We start from the raw sequence: 20,181 nt of genomic DNA on the forward strand, positions 1-20,181 counted from the left end.
GAGCACCTCATGCAGTTCTCTAATTTGTACGCTACTCACTCTTATCATGAGGACTGCTTTCCTGATGTCACGCACTCCGTCGTAGACGAGGCGAGAGGCATCGATGAACTCGTTCTCCTCGAATGGCTGCGGGGGGCTGGTGCTAAGAGCCTCGATGGCGACCTCAACCTGCTCTGCAAAGCGCGGCATCACTGATGGGGAAAAAAGGACGTAGAGTAGTGAGGTGAGCAAGGGGCTGAGAGAGAGCAAAAAAACAGAAAGACAGATACACAAGAAAAAAACATTTTCAAAAAAGGGATTACATGCATTCCTCAAAAGCCAGCCTTTCCCTCAGGTGCCAAACATATCAGAGAAAAAACAGAGTGAGAGGTGAGAAAAATTGAGAATATGTGATCTTAAGAAGCTAAGTGTCGGAATTCAGACAGGCACGTCTATTTCTGCCGTCGTCTCCCTGTCAGTCAGGCCCGAGGACATGGACTGCAGCGTGAGAGGAAGACGAGAAAATGTCACCCTGAAAATATGTGGAAAAAGGTTGCCCTATGTTTGCCAATTAACCATTTCACCTTGATGGGAACATATGACCATCAGTGAGCCGAGGCATAGCAACACTATAAAAGACCTCAGTGAGAAAAAAAAAGCTAACACCACAATAAAGTTCCATTAGTTAACAATAGTTAATGCATTAACTAACATCAATTACTGTAACAATAAGCAAGCAATACATTTGTTACAATATTTATGAACTGTTAGTTCATGCTGGCTTGGATCCATTAAACTATAGTAACATATAAAACGTTTTATTTTAATGTTTTAGTTTAAATTAACATTAACTAAGATTATTAATTGCTCTAGACACTTTTTCATTGTTAGTTCATGTTAACTTATCTACCTTTTTCCTATACCCCATGACACTTTACACAAATTATGCACAATTGCACAAAAGCACGATTCTTTCCACAGCAATATTATGGATAGGTTAAATATGACTGTGTACAATATATATATATATATATAGATACATATATATAGATACATATATATATATAGATACATATATATATATAGATACATATATATACATATACACACATATATACACATATATATATACATATATACATTTTTATTTTAAAGCATTCATGTGAAAACAAACTTGGGAAGAGACGTGAGGATTTGAGGGAAAAAGAAAAACAATGATTGATTCCCAGTTAATTCCAGTGAATTATTTATGGGATATATCATAAATGAAATTAGGAGAACAGACTGCAAATGCTCAGTATATGTATTTTTTTTTACCATACTGTTACAGTGGAATAATCAGGAGGATAAGAAAGTGACTGAAAATAGCTCTTGCAACAAATATTTTTGTTATGCCACGTCACAATAAAATGCCAAGTGTTACGTTAATCTCATGACGTCTGAAAATAAAACATGAAGGACAATTGACAGCTCATCCAGTCAAACTGACGGATAATGATTATTTAGTTCAAGCTTATAATTTGAAATTTTTCGTTTCAGTGTTTTTGAATGGAAGTTCCCCAAACTGAAAGTATCACCCATAATTGAAAACGCAGTAGGCTTGTCAGGAAAAAGGTGGGTATAGTTAACTAATGTTAACAAATGGAACCTTATTGTAAAGTTTGACCAAAAACCACATCATCTTGCTCTATACCTTATCCTCCTTCAATTCACCCTTCTGTCTTATTCCTTAACGGGTAGCAAAATCTTCCCCCACCACTAAATGCTGGCTGCAATAAGGGATTGTTTGACGAACAAGAGTTGAGTACGAACAATGTTGACAGACATTGATTGAGTGCAGCTGCAGGGTCGGGAAAGTTCTACTAATGTGACATTAGTTTGATCTGTTTTTCTGATGAGCTGTATTTCAGCATTTGCACTGAGCAAATGTGTTTGGACCACTTCCTCTTAGCGTAACCGTTTTGACAAAAAATACTTATGGCTAATGCTGCGTAGTGACAGTGAACGAAGTCAATTTAATTTTGGTGAAATGTCAATATAAAATGTTAATAGCATTTTAGAGGGCTCCAGCAACGCTGTTATACATCCTGAGCTTTAAACCTTGGTGACTCTAGAGCAAAAAATAGGCTCATTAATATCTCTAGTTGGACTGTATTCAACAGGTAAGGTAACCTTTGTGCTTCACAGCCCACCAATTCACACTCAACCTTCGGACCTGACACTGAATGGCCTGCCTGCCTACTCGGAAGAAGTGGCCAAGCACATCAAGGGAGTAATATCCAAAGTGAAGTAAAAGTCCTGCATTTCCATGGCAATGTCACTGGTGGAAGGAAACCGTATTGTGATCTAAACCTGACATCAAATCAAGCTCATATCAACGTCAGGGACCACTTGGTGGTTGATGAAAAAAAGATGGGCACGGTAAAAAGCCTCGTATTAAGCCCTTGAGCAAACTCCAAAGTGATGCTCTTAAAATATTCAACACATGTATCAAGGAGGGGAAGGTCTCTAGATTTTTAAAAGCGAGGAACTGGGATATTATGACCCGAGATACACTTCTCCGTGGGGAAGGTGGGTCTTGTGAGGACACTTCTTTGACAAGAAAATTCTAGGGTGGTGTCATCAACCATCTTACCAAATCCAAGCCCAGAGAGCCATTCACAATAATAGCAGATGCAGATCTTAAAGAAAAGACCGGTCTTGTGATTTCTGATGGTTTTGATTACAGGTATCCGACTTGAGATTGACTTGAAAGGGGACCAGTAAAGGATCCATTTTGACAGCCATTTTGATTATTTGTCTTCTAAATTGTACAAATTCAGCTAATGCAGAAATGGTTAGATTTGAATTTCAAATGAACAAGCTTGGAATACAAGCAAGAAATACAAAATTATGCAAAACATTTTTAAAAAGGTGCAGTAAAGGTTCTTTATTTGATTTCTTTTCTTCTCTCCAACCCAGTCTTGCTTTAACACATATTTAATTCATTTTAATCCACTTATTGGAGAGGCGTAAAATGAGCTTTAGGGAATTTTGCTGTGACTTTTAAATAGAAATATTTAAATGTTCTTCAAGGCATTAATGAGTAAAGTTGCTGGTACTGAGGAGCAAATTTAACTCAGACCAGTGAGAAATGATGAAAGGCGCTAATGAAAAGCATGTTGGAAGGGATTATTTTCTTAAAGTGTTTAACTTCCAGATAAAGCAAGCAGTCTGATCTGTTCTATAAGCCTTCAAATGTTTTATTTATTTATTTTTTATTTTGCTACAGCGTTTTGAATAATATAAAGCATGTTCAAACTGGGATTTTGTTCGAGATGCTGAGGTCAGACCAGCCTAAAGGTCTCAAAATTAAATACTTGAAAACGCAATGAGACATTCCTAATGCTAATAGGACCTACAAAACACTGCATGTAATTCAACATGGAGAACAAATTCATTTGAAAACAATGAGGTCACTTGTAGTTTGGTTTCATTTACATTTTGCCCCTTAGGCTGTGGAATTAGTTAGCACTGCCCTTTCTTCAGGAATCGGGATTTCTTTCTTTCCCCCGTTTTCTTTTTCAAGAACAAACTATTGGACTCATTGTAGCAGGCAGGCATGGACTAATTCTATTATCCTTGTTGTTTTGCATGCCTCCTGTGTCTCACCATGCAGACTCTTGGGTCGTGGCATGCTGACGAATAACAGTTTGTGGGGTCATGGCTGTATGAAATCATTGCTGTTTTTAGTACCTGAGCAAACATGCCCTTCAACCTGTCAGTGAAACACTATATTTGCTATAAAATCATGTGTGAGTCTATGTGTGTGTGTTTTAGATGGAGGGCAGTGATTAGGTGGCCATATTTCATCTCTGCATGGTCACCCTTTGGCATGAGCCCTACTCACTCTGCCATACTCCATGACAGTATTGCTACTCCTGCCTTCTACTTGGCACTATTACATCAGCCATATTTCTCATTTTTAATCTACTTGGGGCCTGAGCATAACCTTAATGATGGGGTAATTTTTCCCACATGAAGATTAGTTTGGATCGGGGAAAGGATGGAAAGGATAAAGACAGGGGAAAGTCATCACGGCTTTGCTATTAGACTATTGATTTTCAGGCTCAAGGACACGATTCGAGATTCGTGAGTGCTATGTGCTGAAGGTCCTTCAATGGTGTATCTTTATAGAGCTTTGGACCAGCTGCAGTTTTGCTATATTTACACTGCCTTGGGACAGTAAAAAAAGGCCAGGATAAAGTTTGGTACATCCTAATTTGGCTGTCTACCTAAAAGGAACCAAACCAAAAAGTTGAAGAAATTGAAAGGAAAGTGCCAGACACTTTTGAGGAAGTGGAACCACTAGTTTTTACTAAGTGAATTGTAAGAATGATAGGCTGACTTTTTGTTGTGAGCGATTGAAATCAAGAAAAAAAGTCTGTCCTGACTGACACATTTTTAACATTTCCCCCCTCAGTGGAAACCTCCAAACTACAAATCAGTACCTGCGGTTTAACTCCAATTGCCCACTAGAACACTATGCTTGTAAATTTCCCTCCATTATTAACTTGATAAAGCCAGTTAGTTGAGTAGAAAACATCATAACTAAATGGAAAACACATTCAAATGCTATATGCTTCTATTATACTCATTTGCTAACCCCCAGCCTCAACACTACGCCTGGCCCAAACCTTCAAACTTTCAAAAATTCATTGACATTTTGCGTGCCAAGTCTTGTGCAATAATGAAAGGTCTAGAAGAATCAATGCTGCAATGCTTTATGGTTCAATTCCATTTATGTGGTGGCACCATGTACGTCATTTAAATTCACAGGGCCATTTTTATGGGTGGCCCTCCCTCCCCTGGGCCCATTGAAAAGGCGATATCACAGAAGAACTCGTGGGTCCCTCTCATCAAAGGGCCTGGAACAACTTTTCCAGTTGCCCCCCTCCCTGACGACAGCCCTGGGTGTCACCAACATCCCAAAACAAAGACAGAAATAGCGAAATCCAACGAAAAGTACCACCTCATCAAAGTGAATACAGAGAAGATGAGAGCCATTCTGGGCGTCCAGCCCTTTCACAATTCAATTATCACTCTCAATCAAGCATGCAGATATTCCTCTTGGTTTTACTGAAGCAACTAGCAGAACAGTTTTCCATTCAAGCTGAGCGAGCATTAACTGTTCAACTTGTGATCTCTGAAAAAGAGTGCACATCTTTATATAAAAAAAGACTAGTAGGCAGTTTATTTTTATTCGACTGAAGGCGTTAATGAAATGTTGGATACTGTATTGTGTCTGGTTCTCATTAAGTCTCTAATAGCCCTTGATAAAGGAGGCGATGAAACACATAATTTTTCATACGTTGCAGCAGATAAGTGACATGAAGTACATGTGACTCACTGTACAGAAGCCAGATGGTGGTATCAACTCTCCGGCGTAAATGTAATGTCCTCTAATGTGGATTAAAAGAGTTCCATTTTTGAATGGTACAATACACAAAAAGGAGATCATTTCTCAAGAATGAATTGCGCCCACTTATATGAATTTGGCAAATCAGGATACAGTGCAAACGCACCAACACAATCTGATCTGAAAGTGGTTTCATTCCTCACCTGGCAGATCAGATTACTGGAGAAGCTCTTACCACCAGAATACTCATTATCAAATCCCTTTGACTTAATGCTTTGTTTGACAGGGACATTTAAATGTTTAATGTGAAGAAACAAAAACTTTATGGGGCACATGAGTAGAAGATGATGATGAAGATGATAAGAACCAAGGAAGATCAATTTGGGCACATTATGAGTCCATTTGTATCTTCAGTTGGTCAGACGTCACAAATATTCATTGTTTTTTGCCCTTAGCTGTCAAACTAGCAGTATTAATATGATTAAAGTGGTAATTTCGTAATAACAAAACTATTGCAGTATCTAGCATGAAAGAAGGACTGTTATTTTCTTCCTCTCATATTGCACTCGCTCTTCTAAACAAAGCCGGCTGTCAGAATAGTCTAATGTAATGTTTTAGACACAACAAGGGAGGCAGGACAAAGCGCCGCCGCCAGAATAATATTTTGAGTGCTCATTTTCCAGCCACCCTCCATTTGTTGATTCCAAACAATCATAGAACTGCATTTAGATGGAACAACTACATCAAAAAGTGTCAGGTGAGATGTTTTTCACACATTAACACCTAAGATAGCAGCCTTTGTTGCTTTCTGTCAGATATTGTGTCTTGAAAGCATTGGGAAGGCTATGCACAAATCTCTGCATTACTTGGTATGTTTTGGCCCTCGGCCTTGTCTGTCAGAGTCTAAATTGCCACCTCCTGAAAGCTGGCACTAGACCTAGAAAGGTGGAGGGGTTGGGGGGGGGTGGAGGGGGGTGGGGGGGGGTGGGGGGCAGATGAAATATGAATGAGTAAAGGATGAGTGCCAGAGGAGGGAACAGGTGGTATCTCCGGCCTCACCATCTTTTCTCATCTGTCTACCCCTCTCTCCTCTAACTTCCTTCTTCCAGGAGCTTCCTGGTTTCCTCTGTCCATCTGTCCCCATCTCTACCATAAGTTAATGCCTTTGTGAGCATAAGATAAGTTCAGGACCCAGGTGTGTCCGTGATCTTTCTCACCAGTCTCAGAGAGGAGCTTGATGGACTCAAGAACACGCTCAGTGTAAACACCAGGTTCATAGTTCTCCATCTCAGCATTAATAATGTGCACCACTCGAGCGGCTCGGCCCCGGATCGCCCCTGCTGTCCTATCCAGTGTGTCCACGTCCCCCTCCTGCAAGGCGATCACACACTTATTCACATCCTCCAGAATGTGGTTCTCTGTTGAGAGATGAGATAAAACTATGATATAACATTTTCAAGCATTATTGTTGTACACAAGAACAATGGTCACTTTTGACATTTTACATTTTTAAAGCAATACAGATAAATTATAACAAAAAAATTAAAAGTAGCCAGTTTAAAACAAATCAAACGCATCTCCCTTTTAAAGATGTCTTACAAAGTCTTGATTGTTTTGGGGGTCTATTAGAATAGGTTTACATGCTTGGATGTTCCAAAAATATATTATTTTTCTGATATTTTACACAGGAAAAAAAAAAAACAAGAATAAAAATGTTCTTTATCAAGTTTTTGCACGCACATTTTAAAGTACATTTCACATATATGTAATTAGGTAAACAACTTAACTAAGTTGACACATACATTTTAACTTGGCCAGTAAAAAGTTGAGTAGTTTCTACTTAGTTGAGATACTTTTACTCAAACAATATAACTGAATTAAACCACACTTTTAAATTGTATGTTTTACCTAGAAACATCTATGTAAATAACAATAGATATTGTTTAGACACCATATCTACGTAATAGTAGTAACACAGCATCTGAACACAGAGACCTCAATACTTGGTACACAATACATAGTGAAAGTAACATTCAATCATGTGCGTCAGAAGCAAAAAAAAATTTGGATGGGTCCTCTCCCAGAAATATTTTACTGGGATAGATGCCATTTACATCAAGTACAAATATATCACCTTGTTTACTAAACGTCTGGTTTGGCCAGACAAATAATGAAAACACAAAATCTTTTACAGTGGCAATAGTGTAGGGGTAAGACGCATGGCATCGTGCTTTCAAGCAAATTGACCAGAGGTTTGAATCTGCCTTTTGCTGAACTCGCTCTGCTCCCTTTTTCCATCACATATCAGATCGTAAAGGCATTTATTTTCAATAAAAAAATGAAGAAAATATTAGAAAAGTGAAAATAAAGCGTCTAACGTGTTTAATAATAAGTGCTTTATCAGTTTTAAAAAGACAGTTTTATAAGTGTTTAAACAGATGTGCTGAATTAGAGACAATAATAGTGAGTGGGTCCAATAGCATTGGTCTTAAAAAGTGGGTGGGTCTTGACCCACCCACATACAATGGTTCCGACGCCCATGCATTCAATTGATCGTTTTTGTCATTTTGAGTAGAAAATGAACTCCAAATGACACAAAAAGGCAAGCTACTAAACCTACCAACAAAAGCAATGATAAAACAGTGTAAATACAGCTGGAAAACAGCTAGAAATCCACCTAATTAATTATTCAAACCCCAGTGCATGATGGGAACACCAGTATCAAAAATATTGAGTAGTTTTACTTATATTTTATAACTTGTATCTTAATTATATGATATTTTTATTTTAATAATATATTTACGCTTAAGTATATAATTCAATTCCTGCCTGAACTAACTTTTTCATGTAGAAATTTTATTTGTTTTTGTTTTTCTGTAGTATTTACTTCACCACAGAACCATTTTTATCAGTAACATTGTTGCAGCACCTCTCTTCCCAGTCTGTCAGTAACACTCTGTTTAGTTCTAAATGAAGCCCCTCCTTCCGAAAAGCTCCAAGTGAGCTTTGATTGGTCAGCTGGACCAGTGTGTTGTGATTGGCCGACCACTTTGAGCATGTTTTGGAAATGTCATGACTAACGCAATTCAACCAGGCCTTGCCCCTTTGTTTGTGTATGCCTTGGGAAATAATTATTTAAATTAGGACTGCCCGATTAATCGAAATTGAGCCGCAATCGCGATTTGGATTATGTGTGATTTATGAAAGTGCAAAGGCTGTGATTTGAATTAAATAAATATATGCCCAGCATGTTAGTGAAGAGCGGATCTGTGATCAGTAGTAAGCACTGCGAGTTTGAGTCGCTTATAAAGGGAGTTTGAAAAAGCAACACCCGTCAAACATCTTCACAAACTAGTAATGCAAAGCGTTCATAAACCTCTTTAATAACACACTTTAACTCACTTCATATCGTCAGCCGCGTGTTTGTGAGCTGATGTAGCTTCTCATCACAGAATGAGGCAGAAAATGCATTATTTTATAGTATTCTATACAGTGATAAAGTCTTTGTCAATCAGCACTGCATACTCTGTTATTATTATTATTAAAAAATACCCGAGAAGGCATGAAGAACTCAAATACACAATATCTTGATTCAGTCGTGTTTATTGTCTTCATGTTTAATCAAAGCGTTTCTATCTTCTTTTTTTATTCAGCCTACAGCGCTAGCTTCACATTAGGGATTTCCTGTAAACTATTACTTCTCTTAGGCAAATGTGGAGTTTCTGCTAGAGGGCGTCCTCTGGCTTCCAGTATGAATTAAACTTTTGGGTAAAAAATAATACTTCTCTCTAAATACATTTATATGACAATCCATACGTTTTTTTCACAGATAAGGAGCACAGATTTTAATATATATATATATATTTTTTTACTATAAAAAACCTTAGACCTTTCTAATGATTTTTAGTCATAGGCTGTCTGCATATTAACAGGTAACCCAGCAGTTTTTTTGTAAAATATGTTGTCTGTAAAATAGTAGTATTATGATTATTATTATAATTATATTGTTATATTCATTCTTAAATACTCTTTAATTTTTTTTAATAATTAGTAATATAATAATAGTAATATTTGTTATTTTGTTAAATATTTTTATTTAGCAATAATAATAATCATAATAATAATTATTAGTCATATTAATATATTAAAACAATGTTATATAAACGCACTTTTCATTTGTAAAAATAAAAAATAATAATAAATAAAAATCGCATTTTAAATCGCAAATCGCAATTTTAACCAGACTAATTGCAATTACATATTTTCCCCAAATCATGCAGCCCTAATTTAAATGAGGAATATGAGTGTGAAGTGTACTGTAAGTTCTCGGAAAAAAGACTACAATTGAGACGTTTGAGTAAGTTAACATGATTGTCAGAAGCAGTGCTTACTGATATAGAGAATAACTCCCTTGGAATACATTGCACTCTTGATCCTGAATCGCCCATCCCGCAGCTCTGTGTGCTCTGTATGTGCTGCTCCGACATTCTCCTAGAACTACTTACAAGACAACAGACTAAAAGCTTTCAAAATGCTTCTCTGGGTGGACCTCATTATACACAGTTATTTTTTAATGAGGGTGTTATTTGTCTCCTATTCTGATAAGAGCCTTCTTTAAGTAGCTTATACAAATGACTTTGTTTATCTTCTCATTTCTTTATGGCAACAGGTCAAAAGAGCCCTGCCTTAACTGATGTATAAGCTGATCTATTTGGTTTTAAATAAAGCAGCGTAGCTGAATAACATGGAAAGATCTTGCATGAGCTAAACCAAGTGAAAATAATTACTATATATTTTTCACAGATTCAAGAAACCCTTGGCTATTCAGATGTTTTAGTATAGCATATATATACATATGCACTATTACTAAAGATATTTTCAGCCTTTGCACTAATTTCCTTTTCCATGTCAAAGTATTGACGATTTCACTTCTCTTGCAAAACACATTGTTTACATCTGTGGAAGAAATTACATAGAATGTTTTTTTGTTTAGTTTTTTTTACAAGCAGAAAAGATCAATTATATCTAAATTTTACAATCATATGCAGGCCTAAACAGTAAATATGGCTCTGGGCCAGTGTGTGAGCGTTTTGTGCCAGTTGACAGATCTGTCACATGCCTTATTGAGCCAGTGCTGCCTCGTAAATATGTTTCATGTTGACTGATCATATGCAATTTTATGCCTTGTAAATTGAAACTTTTTTTGTCACTAAAATGTCTAAAACCATTTTAAATAGACCATGAGTAGATTGGGTAAAATATTTTTGTTTATTAAAAAAAAAATGCATGTCCTTGTGTCAGTTATTCAAATGTATTATTTCTGACACATACAACATGTTGCTAAAAATTTATATTTATATTTATTTTGTGTCCAGTGAAAATGTCGGAAGGGTAAGCACTAATCTCACAGAATTTCAGGAATAATAATAATAATAATAATAATAATAATAATAATAATAATAATAATACATCCTTATTGTTGAATCCTGACATGTTTTATTCACAGATTTGCAAAGGAATATTTCCAAACTAGAGTGCACTGCTTACACCAGTTTCTGGACAACAGGAGGTGGGATGCATACCAATATTTCCTCCTGCTTCATTTCAAACAGCCCACATAGACCCGTCAGATATACAAAGGATCTGGCCCACAACAACCAGGATTCCATTCATTCATTTGCTGTGTATTTAGTATTGACTATTATAATCACTGCCTTGAAATCCCTGGCTATATTACAAGAATGCTCTATTATTTCTAATAGTTTTGTGCTGGATCCAAACAGGATACACTACACTTTATCCAGCAAAATGTTGCAAAAAAGAGAATTTGACGTAGAGAAGAGACAGTTTTAGCTTTTTTTGAGACTGTGAGGTGAGACTGTTGGTGTGCCTTGTTTGCAATGAAAAGAACTGTGAGTGTGAAGGGAAATCGTTTAATTTTCACATTAATTACAAGATAAAGCTCTTAAGTTAAACATGATTACCTTATTCATCAGCAAAAATGGGTGAACTATCAGAAAAAAAACTCTCCATACCAGAAAGTGTATTCACGGTCTATACATTATATTGTACACCAGGCAAGGAATATACGACTTTTAGTTTTTATATATACACTCACCTAAAGGATTATTAGGAACACCTGTTCAATTTCTCACTAATGCAATTATCTAATCAACCAATCACATGGCAGTTGCTTCAATGCATTTAGGGGTGTGGTCCTGGTCAAGACAATCTCCTGAACTCCAAACTGAATGTCAGAATGGGAAAGAAAGGTGATTTAAGCAATTTTGAGAGTGGTATGGTTGTTGGTGCCAGACGGGCCGGTCTGAGTATTTCACAATCTGCTCAGTTACTGGGATTTTCACGCACAACCATTTCTAGGGTTTACAAAGAATGGTGTGAAAAGGGAAAACATCCAGTATGCGGCAGTCCTGTGGGCGAAAATGCCTTGTTGATGCTAGAGGTCAGAGGAGAATGGGCCAGCTGATTCAAGCTGATAGAAGAGCAACTTTGACTGAAATAACCACTCGTTACAACCGAGGTATGCAGCAAAGCATTTGTGAAGCCACAACACGCACAACCTTGAGGCGGATGGGCTACAACAGCAGAAGACCCCACCGGGTACCACTCATCTCCACTACAAATAGGAAAAAGAGGCTACAATTTGCACAAGCTCACGAAAATTGGACAGTTGAAGACTGGAAAAATGTTGCCTGGTCTGATGAGTCTCGATTTCTGTTGAGACATTCAGATGGTAGAGTCAGAATTTGGCGTAAACAGAATGAGAACATGGATCCATCATGCCTTGTTACCACTGTGCAGGCTGGTGGTGGTGGTGTAATGGTGTGGGGGATGTTTTCTTGGCACACTTTAGGCCCCTTAGTGCCGATTGGGCATCGTTTAAATGCCACGGCCTACCTGAGCATTGTTTCTGACCATGTCCATCCCTTTATGACCACCATGTACCCATCCTCTGATGGCTACTTACAGCAGGATAATTCACCATGTCACAAAGCTCGAATCATTTCAAATTGGTTTCTTGAACATGACAATGAGTTCACTGTACTAAAATGGCCCCCACAGTCACCAGATCTCAACCCAATGGAGCATCTTTGGAATGTGGTGGAACGGGAGCTTCGTGCCCTGGATGTGCATCCAACAAATCTCCATCAAATGCAAGATGCTATCCTATCAATATGGGCAAACATTTCTAAAGAATGCTTTCAGCACCTGTTGAATCAATGCCACGTAGAATTAAGGCAGTTCTGAAGGCGAAAGGGGGTCAAACACAGTATTAGTATGGTGTTCCTAATAATCCTTTAGGTGAGTGTATAGTGTATAATATATATATATATATATATATATATATATATATATATATATATATATATATATATATATATATATATATATATATATATATATATAATTTCAGTTATATATTTTATAACTAATCTATAAATGATCTATATAAGCAATACATAGGTTTGAGTCCAACACAATGTGAGTGAACCCTGTTACAAAGAAGGGCTACATATACAGAAGGTCATAATTGTCCATATTTATGTTAAATTATATGGCCATTTACATTCCTATCCAGTGTTCTGTTCTCCATCTGTTAGTAAGATGGACATTCCCATTCAAGATAATGGGATTTTGATGGTGGAGGCAGCTGACATTTTAGAGTGTCCATTATAAAGAGGGAAAAATAGATATTGCTTTATTCTACCACCATACTCAGTGTGGAGAGTTTAGATGTCAAGAGGAGGATGATGGACATTCACATTCAAAAAAATCTATGCTTAAAACGCTCTTAAAGCCTTAATGGTTGCTTGATTTACTGTTCACCACCTGGCAGTAAGTACTGGTGATCTCACAAAAAACACACAGAAGGCTCAAGACTAGTTCCAGACTAAAGCACCGGGAACCACTGGGGTAAATTAGTTCTCTCAAAAGGTGTTCCTAGAACTAAAATCATTTCTAGTTCCGGCGGTGCGAACACACCAAAATCCGGGTACTTCCACCAATAGTTCTAGGAACTATGAAAAGGTTCCTCCATTGCGAAAGCCACTTAAAATGCATGTTTTAACTGAAAGCAACTTGCACTGACATATCTTAAAATATATCAGTGCCATTGTTTTGTTTCAAGATACACACCAGTCATGTTTTTTTCTTCTAAGGGATGTTTTTAAAAGCTACTTACATGTCCTAATTGAACTAAGGCCTAATCCAGGCTTAATCTAAGCCCTGTCTGTGAAATCAGGGCATAATAACCCCCACACACAGTGGCTTAAGCACTCTGTTTATTCACTTATTATTATGCAAATAATACATGTGCTTGTAATATAGATTTTTTTTTTTTAATTGACAGGCCATTGACAATCAGTCAATGATTTGGACCTCTGATCTTTGTTCTGTTTCCATTTTACCTGAAACAGACAGGAAGTCATCAACAGAAGTGATGTCATCTACGGCCTCAGTCAGGATGCGTACTTGCTTCTCCCACTGGTCCTTGAAAACATCCATGTTGTCCTGAGCCACCTTGCTTTGAGGGCGTGCGGCCAAGGTCAGGGCTGCATTGATTACCTGTGAGGAGGATAACGGTATAATTCTGAGCCTTACCAAAATTCAAGAAAAGTCATGCTATTGACAAATGGTGTAGACACATGCCTGAATCCAAGTCTAGTTGAGTTTGTATTAACCAGAACTCCAAGACATTGGACTTGGAGTCAAACTATGCATGTTTTAAGACAAAATGTAAATGATTTAGCCATGCACATTCTTTGCATTACTTATGAACCTATAAGCCTCAGAAAACCTGCTGCTTTGACACTTTGAGTCATATGATGATTCATAAAATCTTAAGGTCTCTTGTTGATAGACGTTGCTACTGTAGAGTCAATTTGTCTTTGCCAAAATCTCTTAGTAGCCTGTTACATTGCTCAGAGGAAACAATCTTGAGCAACTCACAATTACTTCCAGAGTTTCCTAGTGTTTGCTTTACTTGCAGGAGGTCACTTTATCAGAATCAGGATGTGAGATCTGTTAGCGGTGACTACATTGAAAATGTTTCTTGAATCTTAATACCTCAATTTTACTGGAACCTCCATTCCAACCTCACTCATAATTAATTCACTACATGGTGAGGCCAGATTTCTTTCTGACACTTGTAATGAAGGATTGGTTAGGGCACGTTACTCCAAAGAGACAGAATGTTTGTCTTCGAAATCTTTCTGAATTCCTCCGCCACTGAATTAACTTTTTTTGTTTTGGCTGACGTCACCAAGCCCTCTTTTTTTTTTCAACACCTCCCCAGAAACCAGCTGTCTTCGCAGCTTTTCACAATTCATTCAATTCTCAATGTATAAAATCTAATTTCCCAACATTTCTCATGTCACAACCAAATCATTAAAAAGAATGGTTTGCCAACGCTATTTCATGCTGGCCGAATTGAGCCTATTATATACCATTTCTAATACACACACTACTTGTCTCACTATGAATGATTACTAGTGTGCATGTTATCTCTTTTTAAAAAACCAAGCTCTTTTTTCTGCTTCCAATGGTTTTTTCCTCACATTTTTTTTCAATGGATTGCAAACAGCATTTCTTGTTGACTTTGAATAGATAAAAACATCTAATGTGAGTCATATTTTTATAAATATGACGGGTCTGGATATGTGCCTGGATATTCTTCAGCTGCCATCATGAATAAAAATTGCACACAAACATCTCTTCTAAAATAAATTATGTGCTTTCAATGGTTAGTAATAGTGCAATGGTAGTTGCGGCAGGCAAGTAAATAGAATTTTGCAAATAAGGTGCATTGTAGTGAATAAGTGGTGAATTCCTAATTGTCACCACCATATAAAACTATTGCAAGAGGTTCTAGAAAACGGAACACTGGGTGGATAGCAAAAGTTCAGGCCTTTTACCTGAGGACACAGGCTGTCGATCTGTGTAGCTGCCATGCGCACTAACTTCACACCCTCCTCATTGTTGGAGATGGAACAGGCGAGGTTGGCCACCTGAAAAAGAGAGAGAGGGAGAGTGTGTTAGTGAGCCACTGGGTCATTTGTACGTCGAGGTTAAAGTATAAAGCGACCTTGGGGTTCTGGTTGCCAGATTTCTGTAAATCAGGCAGGTTAGACTAGCATTCGGACAGGGGCAAATAAAGCTTCCGAGCAAAGTGCACACGTACACAAACACATAGTCCTTTTTGCTGTTCATGTTTGAAGTTATCAGCACTGTGTGCAATGGATAAGGATTTAATGCTTGGCTTGAAAGGCAATGTCAGGGCAAAATATGTACAGAGAGTTAGGGCTCATTCAAGTGTTAGATTGGTATTTGTTATTTCCCAGCGTGAAGAACATGATTTGTGGTTCCCTCTTTCCCTCCGTTCCCCTGGCTCCATATAATCCCGCCTTGGTCTTTCTTTTACTATTTTAAAAATAGCTTCTATTGGAATAATTGACATCACACACACTGTAATTTGAATTTTTACCGGCCAATCTCCAGGAAATGTAGAAGCTGCCGCTTCATTTTCTCATCTGAAGTGACAGTTTATTCACATGTGCCTGTGTTTCCCATCACGAAAACACAATTACCCCCAAAATGTCAGCGTTCACGGAGAGGGGTCCTAATTGGAGGTTGTCGCGTTTCTGTTATTCTCTCATAAAGTAATGTCGAATTTTCCATCCGAATTGCGAACACAAAGCACTCAGGTGGAATAACCAGGGTTCATTACTGAACTTCACATTCACATGAAAATCATTAGGCCAGTTTACCTGAGGAAAAAAGAGAGGGGGGGGGGGGGGTGATGAGGAAAATGTTTGTAGACAGTCTGTATGCGTGCTTGGGCAATATTATACTACATGTGCAATATACAGGGCCATCCCCGTATATTGGGACAGATTGGGACTACACAGAGACAGAGTTAAAGTTAGCTAGTGCGAGTTAGAGGAAGTGTGGCCCCCTTGGTTGGTCCGTTCACGATCGCCTTCCCGAGGGTTGGAGGGGTTGTTGGGATGTTGGTCGCACCAGTTGCACCGCCCAAAGGATGGCCCTGGCGATATATTATATTACAGACAGAAGGCCAGCGTTTTGTTTAATAATAATAATAATTTAACAACAATTAAAAAATGTACTCATTTCTAATGTAATGAACTTCATGTTCCCATGTAAATCATCAGGCCAGCTTACCTGGGGAAAAATGACAGAAAAGGTGTAATTAAACTAGCAGATGGTTCCTCTATGCGCAATACCTCCTTGTCTAATTTCTGCCTGCCTGAAGCCCTCAGGTTACCCATCATGCAGTGCATCTGGCAATGCCGGATCGGTGCATACACGTGAATACACGTGTGCGTTGAGAAAAGGTCTCTCTCTCTCTCGTGTTTGCTCGCTTCCATCATCAGAAAAGCATCTGCGCAAAGAGCACTGGCCAGATTGGATGCTAAAAACCTGGCTGCCTCCCTCCTCCCCTTCTGCCAAAAACGTCGGATCCGACAGAAAACACCGGAATATTCCTCAGAAAGTTTATAATTTGGTGACACGTCAGACCTCGATGAAAAGCGCTAATAGGTGTGTCAGTGCCGTTTTGATAATTCAGAATTGGTGTTCCAAGCATCTCATCCTCTGCTGGTAAATCAGATTACACTGCAGCCATGAGTAAGGATTTTGACAGCGCTAAAGTGACATATGCCTGCTGGCAAATGCAATACGACTGAAGCCATATCAGCAGGCTTCTCTTCTTTTTTTAAGGTAAATCGAGGCAAATCAAATCTGTGTTAGAAGATTCTTGCTTACGGCCCTTTTCTCCTGTTTACCCCTGACAGCTCTGAATGCTTTGATGGATCGCTCTTGCGTTTAAGTGTGTGCTTGCATGTGTGCATTTGTGCGTGTGTGTGTTTAGCTGTGCTGCTAAAAGTGTAAAGACTAAAATGCTTGAGGATTGCAAGTGATAATGTGTGCATAAGAGTGCCAATGGGGATAAAAAATATTCATTGATGCATCGTGTGTATATATATATATATATGTGGTGATTTCCACCCCTATATGAGAAAAAGCCCATTTTCCATTGTCATGATCCCGCCTTAGTGACTTTGGCCCACCACACACAAAAGCGGCTGCAGTACCCTTTCAAAAGGTATACCTTTGTACCTTATTTACCCCTAAAAGATTAATATCCTGAAGGTAAATATTAGTACCAAAATGGTACATATTAGGATCTTTTGAAAAGGTGCCGTTCCAGTGATGGATTTTGAGCATTTTTTTTCCCCACAGAGTGTGGCAACCACATCCTTCCCTAACTGCCAGGTCCACCTTGTATCTTAGAGGTGCAGTTGGAAGTGGCCACCAGTTCCACCACCCTTTCGGTAGAAAAGGGGCAAGTGACAGCAGCATAAAGGACCGGATGGAAAGGTAGGGGGTTGTTTTATACACCAGGCTGGCAGTGTGGGACTCACAGCGTTTGCAGGAAATAATATCGTGTCATGTAATTCCTCACTTCCCTTGGTCCTCACTAGTCCTTCATGGTCTGAACATGCAGTCAAACCAGCAGCAGCTCCTGGACGGCAGCCAGAACTGGCCGATGCTCCAGCACTCAATTCTCAGAGCTGGATCTCAGCCAAGACACAGTGTCCGGCCAAAAATACTAATTGCAATTATCTAAAGAACCACTCCTCCTTTGTGAGTCCTTTTTATTTTCTTAAAGAGAAGGCCCCTGTTAGGCAGCCAAGGATGTCAAAATAATATTCATGAGTTTCATGCTAGGTTGAGACAAGCGTGTGTGCGCGTGTCCTTGCATGTTAGAATATTTCAGAGAAAGAAACCGCATCGTAACCGTGTTGTCTCTCTGACCGACCATTATGTGTTGTCTAGTTAGACCTTTATAAAAGAACTATTGATTTCTGAGCGTTTCGTTTGGACGACCACATCCAGAGAATCAGTCTGCTGAGTATCAGCTTTACCCTTGAATATTTCTTAAAATTAAATAAATACAACAAAACAAATACAAAATATTGCATATTAGAATGCAATTATGCATACTATATTAAAAATTATAATTAAATTATTAAAACTATCCATGCTACATACAATATTTATAAATTAATTACAAATACTACTACTGCTGTTGCTGCTACTACTACTACTACTAATATTAATACTAAATAAAATAAAAAAGAATGTTACAAAATGTAATAAGGTACCTATATAGGCATCTTAAGTGATCACTAATGCAGTGCCCTAATGCAAAGGGTTTTCCAAAATGTCTATGATAGGCAATCATGCAATAAGTGTTGTTCTTGTTAAGTAAAAACTAAAATTAATACTATTAAAAATGTTAATTGAAATAAATCTGAAATAAAATAAAAGATAAATATTAGATGTAAAACAAAAATGAGAAACATGGCCTTGGCAACTAACTGAAATAAAATGAAAGCAAAAAAATTAATAAAAATAAAATAAAAATAAAATGATGAAAATAAATAAGACAAAATTAAAACTGAAAATATTAAATAAAAGCTAATTCACAATATTAATAATTACTACAATATATAAATAACACTACAACAACACTGCCCAGAATGACAGTGAAAATAGTGAGAGAAATTATTGTAAGGCCTGCCCAATCGTCCCATTGACGGCTGACGATTAGCGGGTGAAGGTTTCTGTGCGTTCGGTCTTTTCAGCGGGGCAAAGTAATTTAATTCAAATTTATTTTAATCTGACTCCATTTTATCACGACCTCGAATTTAGGTTAGAATGCCATTTGGTTATTTGGTCATTTGTATAATAGATTATTCTGTTTAACTCTTTGTTGAAATTATTCCCGTTCATCCAAATTCCGATAACACTTCGAGTCTCGCACCGGCCAGATTAAGATCTTTTTTTCACAACCTCGTCAGTCGACAGTCGTCAGTCACTAGACAGAGGTGATTAAATAATATTGTAGATAAACATACGTGCTCCACATTGATCATTCTAGAATATTGTTTCTTCAGTCCCCTTAGATCTTAACCCACTTAATTAATGCAAGACTATATTTAACCAGAGGCCATGACCATGACCATTACCATAGAACCAAGCGACCAACTTAACTTCCTCTAATGGTAACTTTATATAATCATGTCGTGGATTCCCACATACATGTAATTAGAATAATATCAAAATAATCAGGAGTTGAGGCTCACCCTATTTAGATTGGTCTAACAATTTTTTTTCTGCTCTAAACGGAAGGTCCACTAGCCTCTACAGTCTAAGTATACGTATCTAATGTCAATGTGACTACATTGTTAAAAGCGCTATATAAATAAAAGTTGAATGTGTTAGTCAGAGCTCTAAAACATCAGTCTGGTGTGCCCTTATGCTTCATCAAAACTGTGCTGTAGTCCGCTACTAACCTGAGCGTAGATTTGCAATTCTTGGATGATTAACTCATTTTTATGTCGTCTTGGATGGGGACGCTTAATGCACAAGAGTGAGTTCAGATGTTAATTTCCTTTTTCTCAGAGAGTTGCCATCTCCTACAGTTCTTACAGTTTCCCCAGTCTTACATTATCATTATAAATATAATTACAAAATACAAAAAAAGTTTTGTGCGGTTTTCAGTGTATTTTTTATGCTTGTGAGTGTTGCATTAGCAACATGGTCGATACGATGAACACTATTTGTACGACACAAAAAGTTAATTGATATGCAGAGCATTTCAGTTCAGATCACTTTTGAGGTTCCTTTTAGGTTTCAATCTACAGTATGAAGGCAGCTCCCTAGCTCATGGAACAGGGTCTGTACCTCCTCTCACA

General features: G+C 37.8%; 1 protein-coding gene across 1 annotated transcript in view; it reads right to left on the bottom strand.

Moving 5' to 3' along the window:
* The window catches only part of ctnna2 (catenin (cadherin-associated protein), alpha 2), a 673,292-nt gene that overhangs the window by 27,106 nt on the left and 626,005 nt on the right, over nt 1-20,181 (bottom strand). Inside the window, exons 10-13 of the mRNA XM_079811627.1 lie at nt 15,313-15,405; nt 13,807-13,963; nt 6,595-6,795; nt 40-191 (exon numbers count right to left, since the gene is read on the bottom strand). Coding sequence (XP_079667753.1) covers nt 40-191; nt 6,595-6,795; nt 13,807-13,963; nt 15,313-15,405 — 603 coding nt within the window. The remainder of the gene's footprint in view (nt 1-39; nt 192-6,594; nt 6,796-13,806; nt 13,964-15,312; nt 15,406-20,181) is intronic.

Source organism: Gobio gobio (genome assembly GCF_949357685.1).
Source record: "Gobio gobio genome assembly, chromosome: 3".
Taxonomy (NCBI): Eukaryota; Metazoa; Chordata; class Actinopteri; order Cypriniformes; family Gobionidae; genus Gobio; species Gobio gobio.